General features: G+C 33.2%; 7 protein-coding genes across 7 annotated transcripts; 4 read left to right on the top strand and 3 right to left on the bottom strand. All coding sequences in view use genetic code 12, as the record gives it.

The window, feature by feature from the left end:
• Positions 1–846: 846 nt before the first annotated feature.
• Positions 847–3306, top strand: CD36_62200 (phosphatidylinositol 4,5-bisphosphate effector protein, putative; the record flags this gene model as incomplete). The annotated part of the gene is made up of 1 exon (XM_002420937.1): positions 847–3306. The coding sequence occupies one exon, from the start codon at positions 847–849 to the stop codon at positions 3304–3306; it is 2460 nt and encodes an 819-aa protein (XP_002420982.1).
• A 348-nt stretch (positions 3307–3654) lies between these two features.
• On the bottom strand, positions 3655–4530 carry CD36_62220 (60S ribosomal protein L23; the record flags this gene model as incomplete). The annotated part of the gene is made up of 2 exons (XM_002420938.1): positions 3655–4026; positions 4525–4530. 2 exons carry the CDS (start codon positions 4528–4530, stop codon positions 3655–3657), a joined length of 378 nt encoding a protein of 125 aa, XP_002420983.1.
• A 710-nt stretch (positions 4531–5240) lies between these two features.
• Positions 5241–8363, bottom strand: CD36_62230 (conserved hypothetical protein; the record flags this gene model as incomplete). The annotated part of the gene is made up of 1 exon (XM_002420939.1): positions 5241–8363. One exon carries the CDS (start codon positions 8361–8363, stop codon positions 5241–5243), a length of 3123 nt encoding a protein of 1040 aa, XP_002420984.1.
• Positions 8364–12796: 4433 nt separating this feature from the next.
• CD36_62260 (conserved hypothetical protein) lies at positions 12797–13300 on the top strand (the record flags this gene model as incomplete). The annotated part of the gene is made up of 1 exon (XM_002420940.1): positions 12797–13300. The coding sequence occupies one exon, from the start codon at positions 12797–12799 to the stop codon at positions 13298–13300; it is 504 nt and encodes a 167-aa protein (XP_002420985.1).
• Positions 13301–14890: 1590 nt separating this feature from the next.
• CD36_62270 (uncharacterized protein YKL098W orthologue, putative) lies at positions 14891–15976 on the top strand (the record flags this gene model as incomplete). The annotated part of the gene is made up of 1 exon (XM_002420941.1): positions 14891–15976. The coding sequence occupies one exon, from the start codon at positions 14891–14893 to the stop codon at positions 15974–15976; it is 1086 nt and encodes a 361-aa protein (XP_002420986.1).
• A 497-nt stretch (positions 15977–16473) lies between these two features.
• On the top strand, positions 16474–21489 carry CD36_62280 (clathrin heavy chain, putative; the record flags this gene model as incomplete). The annotated part of the gene is made up of 1 exon (XM_002420942.1): positions 16474–21489. The coding sequence occupies one exon, from the start codon at positions 16474–16476 to the stop codon at positions 21487–21489; it is 5016 nt and encodes a 1671-aa protein (XP_002420987.1).
• A 150-nt stretch (positions 21490–21639) lies between these two features.
• CD36_62300 (central kinetochore subunit, putative) lies at positions 21640–22731 on the bottom strand (the record flags this gene model as incomplete). The annotated part of the gene is made up of 1 exon (XM_002420943.1): positions 21640–22731. One exon carries the CDS (start codon positions 22729–22731, stop codon positions 21640–21642), a length of 1092 nt encoding a protein of 363 aa, XP_002420988.1.
• Positions 22732–22910: the final 179 nt, after the last annotated feature.

A 22910-nucleotide genomic window follows, 5' to 3' on the forward strand; every position in this document is an offset into this window, starting at 1 on the left:
TGTACATGTCACCAGAAAGAAAATGAATTGATAACTTTAAAGTTTGAATTCTGAATGACTCTGCCTCTTTCGTGTAAATCAAATGATGATGGTTTGTCCCTATCTTAATTGTTGAAGACACATATTGTATTGCAAGCATGATATTTATGAGATAACCTTTCAAAACAAAGCTGGGTTTGATATTGCCTCTGCTTCTGCAGATACAGCAAGCCCAGTTAGCCAGCAAAAACCGGATATATGTAAGATATTATTGCACCAAAAATCTCGACAGAGCAGACGAGCAAAAAAGTAATCGGCGGGTACTTCCTTCCCTCCCGCCAAACATTGACGGAATAAAAATAAAAGCAAGCAAGCAAGCCCTGTCCCCAAATTTCAAAGGTAGAGAATTCATTTCCTCTCGTGAAAACTTCTTTGTGGTTACCTCTTAGTTTTTGTATTATGATTTTCATTTTTAACAGGAATGTATCTTGTGTGCGTGTGTGTGTATTGTAATCTTTAGTAATACCACCACCACCACTAAACTGATAATTCCTTTCTTATTTAAAAGAAAAAAAAAAATCAAATATTAATTTTAATCATATTCATTCATAAACAACAGGTTATTAGGAATTTTTTTTTTCCTTCTTTCCTTCTTTTCCCTACCTTTTGCTTTTCTTTTCTTTCATTCTTGTCTACTTTATAATTATTTTTGTGGGATTCTATTTACAACATCAACACAACAATATCATCAACAAAAAAAAAGGAGTTTTTTTCTTGTAATCTTTTATCCAACGTTTATCCTTTTTCTCCACTCCTAACTAATAATATTTTGCTTGAACCCCTACGAAAACCCCTTATCATCCAACAATGCCATCACATAATCCGTTGGTGATAACATTGCCATACACATTCTCTAACCAGGATGTTCCAACAGAGATTATGGCTAATCGATTTTCGGCTTGGAGATCCATCATTAAAGATTTAGTCAACTATTTCAAGGAGTATTCCAGTGTTCAAGAAGAGATAATAAGACAGCAATCACGATTACAACAAGCAGTTGGTCAAATTACTAATACTACTACCAATAATAACAACTATAATAATTCAACTCCTAACAGTGAGATTGAAGCCATCAATAATTTTTTCTTGCCCATCGGTAATGGTTCGGTTCAAGATATTCCCAATGCATTATTCAAATTCCATCAAAAAAATGTTGTTGATGGATCGAAAACTTTGAAGGATATAAATGGTCTTATTATCCCCAAGTTGGAGGAATTAAGAAAAGACTTGCTTGTCAAAATCAAGGAAATCAAAAATCTACAAAATGATTTTAAAAATAATTTATCGAAAGAGTTGAATGATACCAAATCTTTAATTAGTCAATATAATCAAGCAATTGAATTGGCCAATAAATTGGGCAGTACAGGTAATTTCAGCCATATCACCACTTTACATGAAGCCGATAGTGGGAAGAGTGATCCTTATTTAGTGAAAATCAGATTAGAACGACAATTGAAACGTCAGTTGGTAGAAGAGAATTATCTTTATGATGCATACGCAAACTTACAAAATGCTGGACGTCAATTGGAATCGATTGTTGTTTTAGAAATCCAAAACTATGTATCAATGTTTTTGAATTTAGTTAATGAGGAGAATTTAAATTTTAGTCAACATTTGTTGCCAAATATTAGTAATGGATTCTTAAGTAAAGAATCGAATTTTGAATGGGATGCATTTATTGAACGTAACTTACCCAATGTGAATAACCATGGTACTGTCTCAAGTGGTACTTTTATTGATTTAAACATACCAAAAAGACATTTATCTGATTTTGTCATAAAAAATTTTGATTCTAATTTAAATGTTGCCATTAGGGAGGGATACCTTGAACGAAGATCAAAATTTTTGAAAAATTACACTAGTGCTTGGTATGTTTTAACCTGTAGCTATATTCATGAATTCAAATCCAGTGACCGTAAGAAAGACCCTCAACCAGTTATGTCTTTGCCCTTGGACTCGTGTACCGTTAGTGATCATTCTAAAAATGATGGCAAATTGGAAGGGGTTTATAAATTTATATTAACTTCGAAACTGCACAATACTTTGATGAACAAGACACACAAATGGGTTTTCCGAACCAATACTTATCAAAACATGATCGAGTGGTTTGACAGCATTAAGAAAATGACAAGTTTGCCTACACCAGCAGCACGAGCAAGAACCATTGAAGGTGGTAATAGCAATGGCAACAACGGCACTTCTGGTAAAACTATTGCTAGCGATACAACTAGTGGTAATTCTATTTCTCGTGTTTCGTCAGGCAATACTGCTCGCTCACCAGCAAGATCTTTGAAAACAGTTAGTACAAATACAACTTCTGCTTCCCAAGCATATAAACACAGATCCTTAAATCAGGCCAGCTCAAGCCATAAACGGTTGTCTTCGACATTTTCGCAGAGAAATAACAATCAATCGCCAAGACTCACTAATATGATCAATAGTGATGGAACAATAATTACTCCAGTTGATACGGATGAAGATTCAATGAAACGGTCAAGTAGAATCTACCAGCAACAGAAACTGCAGCAACAACAACAACAACCACAGCAACCACAGCAACAGGGACCATCTACACCAAATCAACAGCCAGGTCCTTACCACTTAATACCAATTGCTAACCAACAGCATCAGCAACAGCAACAACAATTTGTGAATCCACCAGCTGGTTATCAGTATTATATCCCTTCCAATGCCCAACAAGGAGCACAACAGTTTTATGATCCTGTTCAACAACAATATTATACAATCACTCCAACTGTACCAGTTAATTCAAATTCCAACAATAATAATCAACAACAACAACAGCAACAACAACAACAACCAGCTCCACAACCACAATATTTTTCAACATCACCTCTTCCGACACCTCAAATTATTCCTGGTTCCCCAGTTGCACCAGCATTTGGACAGTACTTTCAACAACCACAATTTGTTCAACAAAAACAGCAACAGAAAGATGGTGGGTTACCGTATCCTACTATGAGTCGGACAACACTGATATATAATAATGACGATACCATAACTGACGAGCAAATTCCTAAACCAACTGCCCAACAGCAAAGACAAGATCAAGGTAAAGATCAATTAGGTTCATCATTATACACTGGTCATCCAAATGGTGATCGTCCTGGTCAAGGCATATCACAGTTATCTAATGAAGAAGTTTCTACTTTGAATAGTAATAATGAATCAAATCCAAGAACCACTGTTCAGAACAAAGAACATGTTGGTGATATAAGTATTGAAGTAACTCCTGGTAAAGATTGATATATGTAAGAAGAATTAAGTTGACCCGAAAGAGAAAATAGTGTAATTAACAAATGGAATTTGAGTTGAATTCTAAAAATGTCTATAGTATAGTTTAATTTTTGAGATCACATATTTATTTTTAATACAAAAATTCTAGTAACCGTTAACTGTGAAGTTTAAATTTAAAATGAAGTTGATACAAAATTGTATGTATGTGCGATGATGATGACTACGATCATATTAAGCTTGTTTTTCTCAAAATTTCAATCTACAAAGAAAATACTACGTACGTAATAGAAATATGCTCTTTTAATGTTATTAAATCTGATAAATTATTATACTTTATATATTTACTTTTCACAAATTTTAAACAACAACACCAGAGTTAGAAGCAATACGTGGCCATAAATCAGCACATTCTTTAGCAACTGGACCAGTAATAGCACTACCTTTCATTTCACCTTTTGGATTAACAATAACACCAGCATTATCTTCGAAATACAAATAAACACCATCTCTTCTTCTCCATGGTTTACTTTGTCTAATAACAATAGCTGGCATGACTTTCTTTCTTAATTCTGGTTTACCTTTTTTAACAGTGGCCATAACCATATCACCAGCAGCAGCAGCTGGTAATCTGTTTAATCTAGCACCAGTACCTTTGACGGCTAAAACGTACAAGTTTCTGGCACCAGAGTTATCAGCACAATTCATAACTGCACCAACTGGTAAAGCTAACTATATTAAAAAGAAAAAAAAAATTGTTAGTAATGTTGATTCATTGGTTTAGTGGTGATAATCAATTAAGTAGTGAATGATCGAAGGAGAAAGATAGGAGGAGAATTAGGCCTAATCATATATACTGGACTTTTGATATTATTTTCTTTCTGGACTGTAAAATGATAAATAAACTCCATAGTATCCAAAATTCCTTTCATAGTATGATTATCTCATCTATACTCTATTTGTTTCAATTCACTTTCCATTATTAGATTATTTACCCATAAATCAGTTATTTCATTTATTCAAAATTTCCCAATAAATATCTTCCTTCAGTTCCCTGTTTCTCTCGCTATATCAACTTCCAAAAAAACTCCCTGCTTCTCTTTCTTAATCTCTAATCTAGTCATTTTCCATTTCCCATATTTCCTCCTGTTCTTTCAAGATCTCTTTTATCACTTCTCCTTTTTGTTTTAATTGATAAAATAATAATAAATACGATCCTTAATTACATACAGACATACGGAATTTGTTACCGGAAGCACCTGATCCTGACATTGTTGATTAATATATATGTTAGTGGTTAATAAATACAAACAATAATATAAAAAATTTAGTAGACAATTTTTTTTTTTTTTTGTTTGATTGATGGATTGTACTACCTCAACGAAAATTTTTCAGTATTGTTTGTTAGTTGGGTGTGAGAGAGAAATGAGTGCGTGTGAATTGTGACAATAATATTTGAGTGCGAACGAAGTAGGCGGCAGAAGTAAACGTGAATTAAAGTGCGAAACTATAAGTCGGGTAAATTATCAACAAAAAATTAGTTTTTTGTAAGAGTTAGGGCTATAGCCCTAAGCATAATTATTCCAAATTTGTATGTGACAGATAATTAGGATTTATTGCTGCCAAAAGAGAAACGACTGTAGAGCTTATGTTGAACCTCCCAACTTCTGTATCTATTGATACATTTGTAGTTCTATGATTAAGTTAGTCTATACTATCGCTAGATGATTATTTACTATTGAGATATAAATCAACCCATTAAAGATAGGTATTATATGATTACTGTCATATATTCAATTGGAACATGATTACTTACTAATAATAATTAACGATTTTCTTTCATAGATATATATATATATAAATATAAATACTTAAATAATACTAATACAACAACATCAACACCATTTGCAAAATAAACTAAAAACATCGTTGTGCTTGTTCTTCCTTTATACATTATTATAAATTCTTGTTCTTCTTTTTTCAATTCTATCTTGAACATTCAATCCCATATTATTATTTGTTTTACATTCATGACATATAATGTCATGCTCATTAACAATATAATAATCTTGTCGAATTCCAGTATGACAATTAGAACATTTCAAACATTGTAAATGCCATTTTTCCATCAATTCATTTTCAATACATTCTCCTTCAATTCCATCTTGACAATGTTGACAAATTGAATTATTCAAAATATGATAATGTTGGAAACAATATGGTTGATCGTCTAGAACATAACATTGAACATGTTTATTGAATTGAATATTACATTTAATCATACCTTCTTGTCCATCATATTGATTTTCATGATAACAACATTGGAAACATTTTCTATGCCATTGACCAGATAATTCACCAGTTTTAGAATAAATGGCACGTAATTGACCTTTGGCATCAGGAGAAATGGATCCATGACATGCTCTACAAGGTCCAGTACCTGATGGTAATGGTTTCTTGGTGGTTTCAAATGTTTGATTGATTAATGTAGTTGGTGATTCAGTGGTTTGTGGTATTTGGAAATTCATACTTTGTAATTCTTGTTCGATTAAATGATTCTTAGGTGATAATGGCTTAACATATTCATCATCTCCTTTATCATTATCATCTTCATCAATTCCAAATGAATCATTGATTGGATAACCAGGTTGAGGAACGTTAGATGTGACTTTTGCTTCAGGTTGTAATTCAGTGAATTTAACACTTTTGGTAACTGGTTGTTCTACTTCAAAAGTTGAATTTGTACGACTAATAGTCAATGGTTTAGTGGTCTCTTCTTCTAATTCATTTTGTAAATTCTCCAATTGTGGTTTGGTATCATCATCAACATCTTGGATGTTAAATTTAGGAATTACCATAGTAGTATTAGATGCGCCATAATCAGTACCAGTATTACTACCATTGCCCTGTGAATCAACTTTGGTAAGATTAATACTACTTCCTGACATTTTCAAACTTTCCAATTGTCGTTCTAATTCCTTTTCTATTTCATCCTCATTACTGGTATTTGATTCTTTACTAATAATCGAACTGACCATAGATAAATGACGATTATCATAATTATTGCTTGAACCAATTTCTTTTTGATTCAAAAATTGTTGATATTCATTATTTAAATCGCCTTCCTTGGCCAATTGTTGCGTGGTGAAATTTTGGAATTGTACAGAAGGATCATTGGTAGTAGCTTTTGCCGGTTGTTTTACTTGTTCTTGTTGTTGTTGTTGTTGTTGCTGCTGCTGCTGTTGTTGTTGTTGTTGTTTAGTGGCTTCATAAGAAAACCTATAATCATTAATTTCAGGGGTATTATTTAAAGAGTCCTTTGCATGTGTGGATTTATATAAATCCAAGTCTGAAGATGAAGAACTTGGCAAATCAGTTTCCGTATTTGATGTTGTTGGTGAATCGTTGCTTCCTTTATGATTCTCGTAATCACTCTTAAATTCGTTTAATGCAGACGACAACTTGTCATCTCTGATTTGAGAATAAGTTTGTTGTCTTTGTCTTGTCTGTTGTGGTGGACCCTGTGGGCGTGGATAACCTTGTTGTTGTTGTTGTTGTTGGATTCCCTGGTGATGTACAGGTGGATAGCCTTGAATGTTTCCTTGAGGCTGTGGGTAAGGTCTATGTTGCAGTCTTAATGGTGGAGCCCCTGGTGATTGTGGGTAGTATGGTTGTTTCTGGCCACCAAGAGTCATTAATGGCAATTGTGGTTGTTTTGGGTTTGGATGCATACCTCCCATTCTTGGTATTGGGGGTTGATTCAGTCTTTGGTTATGCATCTGTTGGTGGTGCATACCTGTTGGTGACATGTGACGTTGCTGTGAATGCATACTTACAGGAGAAACAATGCGTTGTTGTGAGTGTCCACTTGTTGGTGACATGTTACGCTGCTGTTGCGACGGTGGTGGAGGATATGGAGAACCATGACCAGGCATTCTCATTGGGGTTGCTGGATAAGGAGCTGGACTTTTTTGTTGTGGATGTGTCATTGGGTACTGAGGAGAATTCTGGGCAGGGAATTTAGTGGAAGTGGCACTAGTTGGTTGATGACGCTGTCTTCTTGGATCAAATTTGACTCCTGATTTGGCCGATCCAGGTTGAGAATGTGGTTGCAGTTGCATTTGATATCCTTGTTGGGTATAAGAATCCTTGGAATGGCCATTATTGGAAGGGTTCTTAGATTGGTATGTATTATTCGATGAGTCAAACTTCTGATGTTGGTTTACATCTGGTAAGCTGCTAGTATCGGACAAGTTATCATGATTTAAATCAAGTTTTAAATGCTTCAAGTTTTTCCCACTTTGACTAGGCGAAGGGCTAAAATCAAATTGATCATTATTGGCATCAAAAGCAGGTCTATTAGGTGAGCTATCCTCATTTATTGTTGATATTGGCGCATTATTGTTGTCTGATAGTACGTTTGAGTCAATTTGGCTCTGTTCATACACCGGTCTGTTATCTGGTTTCGTTGGAACACTAGTATTTGCTGCTGTTGGCTCAGCGTCGCAAGACGATATTGGGTTTGCGTTCGACGGTTTCTGTTGTAAATCATTTTCACCGAAGAAAGTTGTTGTTGAAGACCCTGTGGTTAATGGTTGATCAAATCCACCATTGAATTCAGCAGTGTTTCTCAAAGTGGTGTGAGAACTATTGCTTTTATGTGTGCTGGTGAAATTTGAATTCATTGACAGGGATTTCGATGATTTAGATGAACTAGACGAAGTGGGGGATACTATTCTATCAGAAGAATCAGACTTTAATTGTGGTGGAGGGACTGGTGCTTTTCTAGTTGTTGCTTGAGGCAATGATGACGATGAGTTGTTTGCACTGCCATGTTGTATTCTAGGATTGGAAAAATTCCTCTTTTTCAAGCCTGAACCAATTGATTTATTATCACTTTGATTGCGATATGAATTATCACCTTTATTTACCTCAAACCCTGCTCTTTCGTAAACACTTTTATACTTGTGTTCAACTTTTAAAGGTGGGAAGGCATGATCTAATGGTCTAGTAGTTTGTTCCGCTTCTCTAATGAAATTTGGAAAAGACATCATTCGTGGAGTCATCATAACAGGAAAAATAACATAAACTAAACGAAGGAATAAAATAAGTTATTTAATAAAAATGGAGGGATAAACTATTTGCAAAACTTCAAATCGGTTTAATGGAGCGAATGTGTGTATGTGTTTCAATTTGCCGATATCGTCACGGTAATAAAAGCTAGAACCAGGTATAATAATTGGTGATTGGTAGATAAAATAGTTTAATAATTCTTTAGCACTTGTTGTTCTTGTTTTGGTTGTTTACTTTCAAAAAAAAAATGAAAACAATATAGTCAGCTTAACTCAAAATTGACAAAAAAAGCTTAGTTATTCAATTGTGGCAGCAGTAGTAGTAGTAGTAGCGATAGTGGTTGTAGTTAGCAATAAAGATATGGTTTGATTTTCGAAAGTAAAAATAAACAAACAATGGTGGATACAATTGATAAGTTTGTTGATATATATTGGAGGGGGGGGGGGGGGTGGGATTTTGGTATCGTCTATTTCTTGTCTGTTAAATCTCTAGTAAACAGGAAAAAGAAGAATAAAGAAAAAAAGAAAGAAAGAAAAAAAAAATGGAAAAACTTTTTGGAAATTGGGAGATTCAAAAGACAAAATGTAAATAATAGATTTTGATATAGTTGGTATATCTGAAATGAATCAATGCAAAGAAAATGGTTGTATTAACGCCTCTGTATGTGTGTGGGTGTATATATGATTGAAAATGTGTTGTTTTGATTACTTCTGAGCAAACACAGAAAGAGAAAAGAGAGAAGAAAAAAAAAATTGACAAATTCACGACCTGCATACTAAATGAATTTTTTTACGTTCCTCATACAAAATCGAAATTAACAACAACAACAACAACAAACACAAAATCCCAAACCAGAAATTTTAACGTGTTGTAAATTTACTATTGCAATTGGTACTAATAGTGGTAGAAGTACTTGGTAGCACAGATGTGTCGTTAGTATGAATCGTATGAATCTGTTTGTCGTCACTGTCGTTGCATTGTATAACTTTGGACTGTGTATGTATGTACGTAAGTATGTACATTTTATGTCGTCTAATCTTACTCATTGTTAACAAATATGGGAAACACAATAGCAACAACTGTAATAGAACGAGAAATTTGATTTTGGCTTTGTGTAAACACCACAATATAATTTGGTGATAATAATAATTGTTCAACCAATGTGGATTATTCTTCTTTTCTTTATATCTCAATCTGGACAAAATATTGACACACATTTAGTCTCATCTATGTATATTAATCAAACTGTGTATACACTCAACTGTGTTGATTTGATTGGTCAATGTTGTTTTATAAGACGTGTTCTAAAGGGGAAAAAAAGAGAGTATGGGGCGTGCTTGTGCGTCAAGTAAAGAAATGCAGAATCACCAAACTTCTTCTTATTGGAAAGGAATGGGAGAAGAAAAAAAAAAAAGGAAAGAAGAAATACCCTTTGGTGATTACTTGCAGATTCCGCCCTTGTCCTTGTTTTATTTTTAACTCTTTTCATTCATTAATTTGATCAAATTGGGAATTGAAATGGAATGAAACAATTACATTCTTACCTAACCTTCTGAATAAAGTATAACCTAAACAGATCATGAGGCTGGTAGTTACACCTATTCATGTAGAGAAATCTCCCCGTCAAAGTACAAATCAACAAACAACAACAAGCATCTAATTTCAGCTCTTGATAAAAGATGAAGTCTAGCAGTTGTGACACTAAATATTAATCTAAACTCATTTTAACCACTATTGGATATGACAGATATGATATGAAATTTCATGTACTAATTATTACACATTCACGTAATTTTTGTTCCCATTGAATTTAAAAAAAAAGGGGGTTATCACAAAAACCTCTCTTTCTCTTCATTCATCGTGTGGATTTTAGTAATGTCTCGAAGAAAAATTAAAACTAATTAGTGCATTTATAAACTAGCAACGATTAGGCCAAGTGGATGATGATCATGACGACTGATTATGATTTATACTAAAAGTTGCACTATCTATATAGTAAGTGCTACAAACTATTGGTTGTAATTATTGTTCTTTGTTCCTTTGACACTGGATTCCCCTGTTAAACCATCGTTCAAGATCGACAATTCTATTTTGTTTTTTGTTCTCTTACATGAAATCAGAGAACTCATCAAAAAAAAGTTGAATTATACTGGTGTGGTGTTTCAGAATTACTGTTATACTTCTTTCTTGCCAAGGCCCATCTGGTGCTTATTAAACATTCTCAATGTTTTCTTTTTCCAATTTATTTGTCATTGTCGTTTGACCATTGGTATGTAGTTCTTGTCTCATTGTAATTACGAAGGATGAGGAAATGAGAGGTTTTTGTTACTGTGATTCGTGGTGGTGTTAATTGTTATATATAACTTTCAAGTGGTGATTGAAATACTTGACGATGAAAGATGAAATCTGTGTGTGCAACATCACCAAAAAAAAAAAAATAAAAATATTTTTGGTCCCACTTTCTACATTAAGTGAAATGAAAAATACGGCACGGGTTGAAAGTCCAATAGTAATTAGTTTCTGTGTTGCTTTAACTGAATGTCGTTATTCACACGCACACATTAACAATAAATAACAAAAAAAAGTCGTAGCTTATTTTTGTGCCTCAGACGCGAATACATTCTTTGGTTTTGTGTATCGTGGCTAATCAATTCTCATCAAGAACTAAGAACCCTTTATTATTGATTGATCCAATGGCTCGATATGAGGGAATACCCTAAATATATGTGAGTATAGGTGGGTACAGCTCATTGCCAAAGGTCAGTTTTGTAGATTCTATAACTGGATATTTGAATAGCCGTTTAATCAACTGTGTTTTATGTAGTTTCAATGTGTGTTAAATATTTCTATAAATAATTTTTCTTCATTTTTTTGTAAAATTTTTTCTACAAAATTATACCAACGAGAAAAAGTTTGCATTTAATTTTATGAATATGTTGCAACTTACACTACCACTATTATTGCTCCCCCCAATACCAGATCAACCACACAAGATCACGTGACTACATAGTGTCTAATGTATATTAGCATATACAAGTTATTGCTATCTTTTTCTTTTACATTGTATTTCCACTTGGCACTGGTAAATGTAGCATTAGGTATAATTGTTACTCAACAATATTGATTATGGGAGTTCATATGTTTGTTTGCACTAAAACTAACAAGTATTTTTGAACATTTGTTAGATTGTTCTAATTCTATTTCTAACCAATAAACAGCACTTATCGATTGTATCGCTTAAAGCACCGGTTGGAAAAAGGAACATGTTTTTGCTGGGAGTAGAAATTGATTACTGTGTTTACCTAAATACTATAATTCTAAGACTGGAGATTCTTAATTTCTGCTACGTTGACAACATCCAATTTATAACTTCTACCGTGATACTAATTGGTTGAACAAAAGACACCACACTGGAGCAAGGATAATTTGCTATTTTTAAAATATTTTGGAATGGTGAAGTTAACAACGTGGTTTGATGTGCATTCCTAGAGCCCACCAATTGGTCTTGAAAAGATGACAGCAATCTCTTCACAATAATCTTGTTTCACCCCTTTTTTTTTATGTACCTTATTACAGTAACAGTACTCTGATCGTGTTATCCGTGTCAAGTGTCCATTTCTTCCAATCCACACATAAGGGTCTGTCCTAGTTTCGTATTTGCAACCACACCAATTTTAATGCGAGAATGGGTTGCACACACAACACACCTCAGCCAAAAAAAAAACAGGACCGAGATCCCACAATAATCTATAATTAGCAACTTCTTAAAAGTAAACAAATGACCACGATGTTTAAATTGAATAGATGTATAGGAGTACATAAAGACTATTTGTTAGTTAGGATTGAGAACACTAATTGGGGGATCAGTTCAATTATGCCGACACACTTTCCATAGTTTGTTTTGCCTTCTATAATTAGCTCTGTTCAAAATCAACAAATTTGACATCACCAACAGAAATTACAGTCTTGGCTCATTAACAGCAACATCATCATCAACTACAAATCTCCACACTTTTTAGTACGTAAAAGCAAATGATGGTCATTGATTTCTTCAAATCACCCATCATCAGCAGATCCCTTTTTTGTAATTTCTGTTTCTTTTTCCGCTTGGGCACTAATTACTTGCATGCTATGGTATGTACATGGAATCAGAATTATCGATGACATCATCATCTATAAGGTTGTGTGATAAAGATGTGGTTGTTGTGGTGGTAAACCAATAAATAAATCTTAAAGCTAAACTGTAGGAACACATAAACTAAATGTTTATAACAATGGTGCAAAATTTATATTCTAATTATATTTCCAACCCTCCCCCTAATGACCAACTCTTGAAAAATCATATAAAAAGAGATCAATCTTTTCAATTAATTCAAATCAAGTTTTCTATTTCTATCAATCAACCAACTAACAAAAACAACCAATCAATATGAAATTCGCTACTATTACCTCAATTGCTATTGTCGCTCTTGCCCAATCTGCCACTGCTTTAAGGACTGTCACTTTGAAAACTTTTGGTTATCCACCACCACAATATCCAGAAGTCACAGGTAAAACAGTTTCTGCTTGGCATGAAGGAGCTGGTATCAATTATCTTCTTATTGCTGAACCAGCTACTAAATTCACTTATGATGAAGAATCCAAACATTTATATTTCGAAGGTGGTCAAGGTCCAGATGGCCCATTGAAATGGTATTTCACTATTGGTGATGGTGAACCAGGTATTTTACAAGCTAATCCAACTGATAAACCAACAGAAATCACTATTGATAATTTAGGTTTTATTACTTTTGAAGGATCTTATAATGTTAAAGGAGTTAAAAATATTGATGATCCTTATAATTATTCTAAAGATTATTATGTTTTGGCTAAATATGATAAAGAAGCTCCATCTGATGCTGTACCAGTTTTTTTCCAAGCTATCGATGCTTAGATGATTGGTTTCTAATGTGTGATCGTTTTTTTATTACACTTCAATTCTATCGTTGTTGCCTTAGATTTCTTTTCTATTATCCCCAATTTTTTTTCTATTCATTCTTGCTATCGTTGACGTCAAGAGAAGTTTTATTTTAGATATCCTTTATTTTGTTTATTTGTTAAAATTGATCAATAGGAGTTTAGTTCCTCGCAAGCTTAGCCTTTTACATTTATCTCGTTATTTAAATATACATGAAATATCTTCACATTTTGTATACGTGAAAAACCTCTTAAGGTGTTCGAAAACGCAACTGCTTGTAGGTGTAAAACTTTCTACATCTTTTCTTGACTAGGTATGTTATTTTATAAATGGTTTTGTCACTGGCAAACCTGCTTATGTTGATTATCCCAAACAATTCTAGAGCCACTTCGATATGAACTTTCTAGATTACGACATCTTAATCCCTCTGGTAGAATGATCACCTATAACACAATCTACAAAATTCAAATTAATGATATAACGACAATACAAAAACCCAAATATATATTGAAAATATCCATATATAAACAAATTAACTCTCAATTCTAACAAATGTATCACCAAGAGTCACCAAGTCTAGTATTAATAAATTTGAAGTTAGTAGTTGAGTATGAATCTTAAATAGTAGATTTATACTCAAACAGTTAATAGTATCTTAGTACCTAACATTAGTTTCCAAAAATATCACGGCATTCCGTACAGCTAATGGTTATAAAGTTCTCCCATTCGGTCTAAATGAATCACCCGAGATATTCACCGTTGATAAAATGATTGAAAAAAAGAGGGTTGCTATGTACAATGATTTTTTTTTTTTGGTTGGCTGGTTGGTTGGGGATCGGCCAAAAGTCGTGTAATTGTCATGAACCAATCTCTATGACTCGTCCTATTTCTATGACTCATCTTACTCTCTTACTACTCTCTTACTCAGTCCTTTTACTATAAGTTTGTCTACTATTCCTCTATTTTATTATCTTGTTTACCATTTTTGTTCAATACACGATCTTATCTTTAACTTTCCTTCGACAGTACTATGATGAATTAAATGTAAACGATATCAATAAACTAGAACACAGCACAGATTAGAAAGTGACTCACCTAGTAGTTGAAGTGAATGAAAGCTTATCATTAATTAACGATGATTGTATAATATAAATATAACTCAACTGTAAAATTCGAGGAGCTAGATTTAAGAGGGGGCTGCTGGTTTTTCTGGTAATATTACTTTCGTATAACTGTAAACAAGTCTAAAATGCTAAACACATCACACAGAGATGTTTACATTTCTAACTTTCAAAACAAACCGATAATTATGTTTCATTCGAAAGGGATCAGTTTTTATATATCTACAATCTTTTGTGTATCAGATAAGACGTGTCTCAGGGCAATATTTCCCACTAGAGATTTCTGCTACAAATCAGAAAAAAAAAAAAAAAATAGAAACAACATTTACCAACAGTTTATTACTATTACGTTGCCATCATCAACTATTAAATATTCGCCATTATATTTATAAAGAGATATCCACACAAGAGAGAGAAAGAAAGAAAAGAATGATTCTTTAACATCATGGAGAATCTATATACAGCATTATCGATATCATTAATAACTGATGATAAACGATTCGTTATTGTTTCTGATGATTCTAATAAAGCCATTCCTAAATTTACAAGTATGTTAATCAATACTTGTTCATTTGATCCTTCACAATATTGTGTGATTGATCTACTAAATGTTCATACCACTATAGATTTGATCCATCAAATGACGAATTTTCGTGACAATCAATACTTTTTGAAAAACATTATTATTTGGCAAAATGTTCAATATTTGACAACCAACCAGCATAAATCATTATATAAACTAATTTTACAAATTGACCAATTTGGATTGAGAGGAGTTAGAGGGAGGCCAATTGATATAGCTATTGGAAATGATGAAATCATATCAATTAATCGACCACAATTGTTCACAATTATTATGGCTCTTGATTATAAAGCATTCCACAAAAAGTTGTATATATATTTAAAAGAAAAATTCTGGTTTGCTGTAAATTACAATAATGTGGAAGAAGAGGATGAACCAGGAAAACTTCCACCGAACTCACAATATCAAGAAAATATATCACGATTAAGAAACAGCCTATGTGATGTGTTTATTTCCCCTGACATCAAGGGGTACATTTATTCATTGATTGTTTTCACTCGATGTCATAGATTAGCCTCTTTATCACCAAAACTGACAAGGCTACCAACAATGGCCATAGATTACATGCATGATTTCTGCAAATGCCTAGCGTTATGGAAAAATCAACAGAATTTGAATCAAGAATTATTTATTACTCCAGCATATGTTAAATTAGCATTCAGAAAAATTGGCTACTGGTTAGTTGATTGGGAATATAATGAAAAGTTTGCTAAAGACACTCAAAGTAGTGTACTAGTTGATGATGACAGCAACACCTTGAATAATGAAATAGATTATCAGAAAAGATTAGAAATAAGTATGCTCACGGGTGATTGGTATGGTAGTGATTATTTTTTTGTTAACGAATATTTGAAGAGCAGTAAAAGCAAGTTGGATATAAAAAGTCCAACTGGTTATACCAATAAAATCATTGAAGATGTGATTAGTTCAGTAAGGCCACCATTATAGTGTTTAAGTAGACGTAGTAGTAGTAGTATGTCTAATTGCATATATTATTAAAAAGTAAAAAGTAAAAAGTAGCTAAAGTATGGTAAGACCAAGTCGGAAGTTAAGGGAGAGATTCTTTTAGCCGATATAACAAAGACCCACAAACATAGCAAGTAAAAGAGAGAGAGAAAATTTCCACGCACTTCAAATCAAATCAATGAACAACAAAATTCCAACAACCTCACTTTCAAGCTTTTTGAGGCGAGACTCAAAGTGAGAGAAAAAAATTGGACAACTCATACGCTTTTTCTTTCTATTTTCGTCCACTACAATTCTATTCTATTCTATTCAATTCAATTCAAGTCAACCTCTTGATCCTTACATATAAATCCATCCATATTTTAAAATAAAGGAAAAAAAAAAAGTATTAATCAAAAGAGGGAGTAAACAGTTTTGTACATTAGAAGAGAAAAAGATTTAACACCACCCACCCCCGAAAAGTTTTTAAAACATAAACAATGTCGAACGATATTCCTATTGACTTTACTGAATTGACTCAGTTGACTCAATTGGGAATCCCACAAACTTCTTTGGATTTCAAATCAACAACTTTGGAATCTGATCACTACATATGTGTACGTGAATCTGGAGCTCAAGGAAACACCGTGGCAATTGTCAATTTGAAAAATAACAATGAAGTGACTAGAAAAAATATGACAGCTGATAATGCCATTATGCACCCTAAGGAATTTGTCATTTCATTGAGAGCAAATGGTACCACTTTACAAATTTTCAATTTGGGATCAAAACAAAGATTGAAGGCTTTCACTATGGATCAACCAGTGATATTTTGGAAATGGCTTGATGATACCCATTTAGGGTTAGTGACACAATCATCAATTTATTATTGGAATGTTTTTGATGGAACCAACAATGGACCAACCAAATTGACTGACAGACACCACACATTGAACAATTGTCAAATCATAAATTTTGTTGCTGAGCCTGATTTAAATTGGTTTGCCGTTACTGGTATCGCCCAGGAAGAAGGTCGTATTGCTGGTCACATCCAATTATACTCAAAGTCGAGAAATGTTTCACAAGCCATTGAAGGTCATGTATGTAAATTTGCTTCTATATCTTTATCTGGCGGCGTTCAACCAACTAAAGTTTTCTGCGTTGGTAACAAGAATGCTCAAGGTCAAGGTAATATGCACATTATTGAAATTGATCATGTTGATGGCAATCCCCAATTTCAAAAGAAAGTGGTTGACATTTTCTTCCCACCTGATGCTTCCAATGATTTCCCAATCAGTTTACAAGCTTCTAACAAATACGGTATTGTTTATGTATTGACCAAATACGGGTTCATTCACTTGTATGATATGGAAACTGGGGCCAACTTGTTTGTCAACAGAATAACTGCTGATCCAGTATTCACTGCTTCTAGTTATAACGATGGCACTGGTTTGATAACTATCAACAAGGCAGGTCAAGTTTTAAGTGTTGAAGTTTCCCGCGACAAGATCATTCCTTATGTATTGGATAAATTATCAAATGTTCCATTGGCTTTGGCATTATCATCTCGTGGTGGTTTCCCTGGAGCTGAAAACTTGTTCCAACAACAATTCCAAACTTATTTGAACCAAGGCGATTACAGCAATGCAGCTAAAGTTGCAGCCTCATCCGAACAATTACGTACTCAGGACACCATCAACAAATTGAAGAATATTACTCCTCAACCAGGCCAAATATCACCAATTTTGCAATATTTCTCCACTTTGTTGGATAGAGGAACTTTGAACAAATTTGAATCGATTGAATTGGCCAAACCAGTCTTACAACAAGATCGTAAACCATTGTTTGAAAAATGGTTGAAAGAAGACAAATTGACATCTTCAGAAGAATTGGGTGATATAGTCAAGTCTTACAATGATACAACTTTGGCACTTGCTGTGTATATTAGAGCCAATGTAAATATCAAAGTGGTTTCTTGTTTGGCTGAATTGGGTCAATTTGACAAAATTTTACCATACTGTCAAAAAGTTGGTTACAATCCAGATTACACCAATTTGATTCAAAACTTGGTTAGAGTCAATCCAGATAAGGCCAGCGAATTTGCCACTTCCTTATTATCCAGTCCCGATGCTAACTTAAATGTTGAACAAATTTCTGACTTGTTCTTTTCACAAAACTACATTCAACAAGGTACTGCATTCTTGTTGGATGCTTTGAAAAACGACACTCCAGCTGAAGGTCACTTGCAAACCAAAGTTTTGGAAATCAACTTGTTACATGCACCTCAAGTTGCTGACGCCATTTTGGGCAATCATATGTTCAGCCATTATGATAAACCAACTATTGGTAAATTATGTGAGAAATCAGGATTATTCCAAAGAGCTTTGGAACATTACGACGATTTGAAGGATATCAAGAGAGTTATTGTACACACCAATGTTTTACCAAGCGATTGGTTAGTTTCTTATTTTGGCCAATTGAATGTTGATCAATCTGTTGCTTGTATCAAAGAGTTATTGAGTAACAATATGCAACAAAACTTGCAAGTGGTTATTCAAGTGGCTACCAAATACTCAGACTTGATTGGTGCCGCCAAATTGATTAAAATTTTTGAAGAGTACAAGTGTACTGAAGGATTGTACTATTATTTGAGTTCAATTGTTAATTTGACCCAGGACCCAGATGTCGTTTTCAAATATATCCAAGCTGCAGCTAGAATGAATCAAACCAAGGAAATCGAAAGAGTGGTTAGAGACAACAATGTTTATAATGGTGAAAAAGTGAAGAACTTTTTGAAGGAATTCAAATTGGATGATCAATTACCTTTAATCATTGTTTGTGATAGATTCAACTTTGTTCATGATTTGATTTTGTATTTGTACAAAAATCAATACTTCAAGTTTATTGAAGTTTATGTTCAATCAGTTAATCCTGCCAATACTCCACAAGTTGTTGCAGGTTTATTGGATGTTGATTGTGACGAAAACATCATTAAAGGCTTGTTAATGTCTGTTTTGGGTAGAGTTCCAATCAAGGAATTGGTTGAAGAAGTAGAAAAGAGAAACAGATTGAAAATCTTGTTACCATTCTTGGAAAAAACATTAGAAGGTGGATCTAACGATCAAGAAGTATACAACACTTTAGCTAAAATCTACATTGATTCCAACAATTCACCAGAAAAGTTTTTGCAAGAAAACAACAATTACGATACATTGGTTGTTGGTAAATACTGTGAAAAAAGAGACCCATATTTGGCTTACATTTCTTATTCTAAAGGTGGCAACGATGATCAATTGATCTCTATTACCAATGAAAATAAAATGTACAAGTACCAAGCTAGATATTTGTTATCCAAATCTGACATTGAGTTATGGAACAAAGTGTTAAGCTCCGACAATATCCACAGAAGACAATTGGTTGATCAAGTCATTTCCACTGGTATTCCAGAATTGGATGACCCAGAACCAATCTCAATCACTGTTAAGGCATTTATGGAAAATGATTTACCAGAAGAGTTGATGGAATTATTAGAAAAGATTATTTTGGAACCATCTCCATTCAGTGAAAATGCATCATTACAAGGATTAATGATTTTGACTGCTATCAAAGCTGATTCATCCAAAGTTTCAAGCTATATTGAGAAATTAGACAAATTTGACCCTAATGAAATTGCTCCATTATGTATTGACAATGGATTGAATGAAGAAGCATTTGAAGTTTACGACAAGTTTGAATTGAGATCAGAAGCTATGAAGGTTTTGGTTGAAGATATTGTTTCATTAGACAGAGCTGAGCAATATGCTGAAAAATACGACACCCCTGAATTATGGTACCAATTGGGTACTGCACAATTGGATGGTTTGCGTATTCCAGAGGCAATTGATTCCTATGTTAAATCTAAAAACCCAGAGAATTTCGCTCAAGTGATTGAAATTGCTGAACATGCTGGAAAGGAAGAAGAATTGATTACTTTCTTGGATATGGCAAGGGAAACATTAAGAGAGCCAGTTGTTGATGGAGCCCTTATTAATGCCTATGCCACTTTGGACAGATTGAGTGATATGGAGAAGTTTGTTGGTGGCTCCAATGTTGCTGATTTGGAAGCTATTGGTGACAAGTTGTTTGAAGCCAAGAATTATAAAGCTGCTAAAGTTTTGTATTCCAATGTTTCTAAATATGCCAAATTAGCTACTACTTTGGTGTATTTGGGTGATTACCAAGGTGCTGTTGATTGTGCTAGAAAAGCTTCTAACACTCAAGTTTGGAAACAAGTTAACAGTGCTTGTATTGAAAACAAAGAATTCAGATTGGCTCAAATTTGTGGTTTGAATTTGATTATTGATGCTGAGGAATTACCTGAATTGGTCAAGACTTATGAATACAATGGTTATTTCAATGAATTAATTGCGCTTTTCGAGAATGGGTTGAGTTTGGAAAGAGCTCACATGGGTATGTTTACTGAATTAGCCATCTTATATGCTAAATACTCCCCAGAAAAAGTTATGGAACATTTGAAATTATTCTGGTCTAGAATCAATATTCCAAAAGTTTTGACTGCATGTGAAGATGCACACTTGTACCCAGAATTGATCTTTTTGTACTGTCATTACGAAGAATGGGATAATGCTGCATTGACAATGATTGAAAAATCAGAAGTTGCATTTGACCATTCTTCTTTCAAAGAAATCATTGTTAAGGCACCAAACTTGGAAATTCATTACAAGGCTATTCAATTCTACATGAATGAAAACCCATCATTGTTAGTTGATTTATTGAAAGTGTTAACACCAAAATTAGATTTACCAAGAGTTGTTAGAATGTTTGTTCAAAGTGACAACTTGCCAATGATCAAACCATTTTTGATTTCTGTTTTGGATAAGAACAACTCTGTTGTTAATTCTGCTTACCACGATTTGTTAATTGAAGAAGAAGATTATAAATCTTTAAGATCATCTATTGAAAATGAAAGCAACAATAGATTCAATAAATTGGATTTGGCCGAAAGATTAGAAAAGCATGATTTGATTTTCTTCAGACAGATTGCTGCTACTTTATACACCAAAGAAAAGAAATTCAATAGAGCCATTTCAATTTTGAAAACTGATAAATTATGGCCCGATTTATTGAGAACAGTTGCTGCTTCCAAATCTAAAAAGATTGCTCATGAATTATTGGATTACTTTGTTGAAACAGGTAATCATGAATGTTTTGTTGCCTTGTTGTATACTTCCTATGAATTTATTGCTAATGATTACGTGGTGGAATTATCATGGTTGCACAACTTGTCCAACTTTATCAAACCATATGAAATTTCCATTGCTTATGAAAATCAAAAGAAATTGAATGAAGTATATCAAGATTTACAAAAGAGAAAAGAATCAGAAAGACAACAAGAAGAAGAACCAGGTGTTGGCCAACCATTGATGCTTACTAATGGACCAATGAGTTATCAAGGTACTGGTGCCACTGGAATAGGTTATCAACCAACTGGTGCTGGGTTTGGTAATGCATTCTAAGGAAGAAGAAAAAAGTTAAATATTCTCTTGTATTTTTCCATACATAATTGTTGTGTAATTGTTTGTTTTAAGTTTACTTTTTTTTTTACATATCTAAATTTTTGTTTTCATTATTCGGTTGTTTTTTTCAATATATATAATATTAGTTGTTTATTCTATTACTTTGTATTTAACTAAAATTTGAATGACTTTTCTAAAATTTTTAATCAAATCATTAATTTTGGAGTTTTGTAATATAGCTTGACAAATTAATAGTTGATTAGAATTAATGGTATTTGGGAAATTAGTAAAATGTATAACTTCAATTAAATCATTGGAACAAATCAATTCGAGTCCCATCATTTGAGTTTTCTTTATTTGAGTTTTAGAATTATGACTTAAATTTAACAATATTCGTTGACCCAGTAGATCACAATCTAAATTTATGAAAATTGCTTCATCTTTATCCAAACCAAATTGATTCTTATTAAATCGTAATAGTTGATTAAACTTATCTAATTTATATTGAGTCTTGGTTAAAGTTAATTGAATCGATTCTGCAAATTTGAACAAGTTGTTGCTGTTATTATCGTTATTGCTTTCATTCAAGATTTTGGAATATTCATCAATTGGGATATAGGACGGTAGTGTATGTTTATAAACTATCCAATTATAAAAAATAGTTTCATTTTTTTCAAATGATAATTTTCGAAGTATACAATAATGAGGTTGCTGGAAGCATTTAGTGAAATTTGAATAAAGATCGAATCGTAATCCCAAAATCTGTTCATTCGGGTCATTATTATTTTTGAATAAATATTGATTTATCGGGAATGCAGTTACACCAAACATTCGGAAAATATTTTCATATAGCACATTTTCTTTTAATTCTAAATCATTGATAGGTTTCAATTGAGACGATACAATTGTGGGTAATGCATTTTCATGAGAAGGCAACTGGTTCGATTGGGGTGGTGTTGGGTGTTGGAAATACTTTTGAATACTAGGATCAAAATAATTATGTTTTATAATTTCAGGTATTTCAATATCCATTTCATCAGCAGCATCGGGGATAGGTGATTCCTTTGTTTTGTCTTGCATCTGTTTTTGTTGTTCCAACACCAATACTTCAATCTCTTCTTGCAACTGTTGCTTTTGCAACTGACTTGATGTTAGATCTTTTTCTATTAGTGCTATATCCGCTTTGATTTCATCTATTTCCCTTTCAATATTGTTTATTTGATCAACCTCAACAGAGTCCATAGTTATAGTTGTCTGATTAATGATCCTAGTTGGATAGTGATTGGTTGTTGATAGAAAACCCAAAACAACGCGACCTGATTTTTCTCCTGCAATTTAATGGTAGTGCAGCAGTGGTTAAAAATAATATGAAAAGTCGCGAACCAATTCGAAAAACAAGAAATGTCGTCTATTGTTGCTAA

Source organism: Candida dubliniensis, chromosome 6 (assembly GCF_000026945.1).
Source record: "Candida dubliniensis CD36 chromosome 6, complete sequence".
Lineage (NCBI taxonomy): Eukaryota > Fungi > Ascomycota > Pichiomycetes > Serinales > Debaryomycetaceae > Candida > Candida dubliniensis.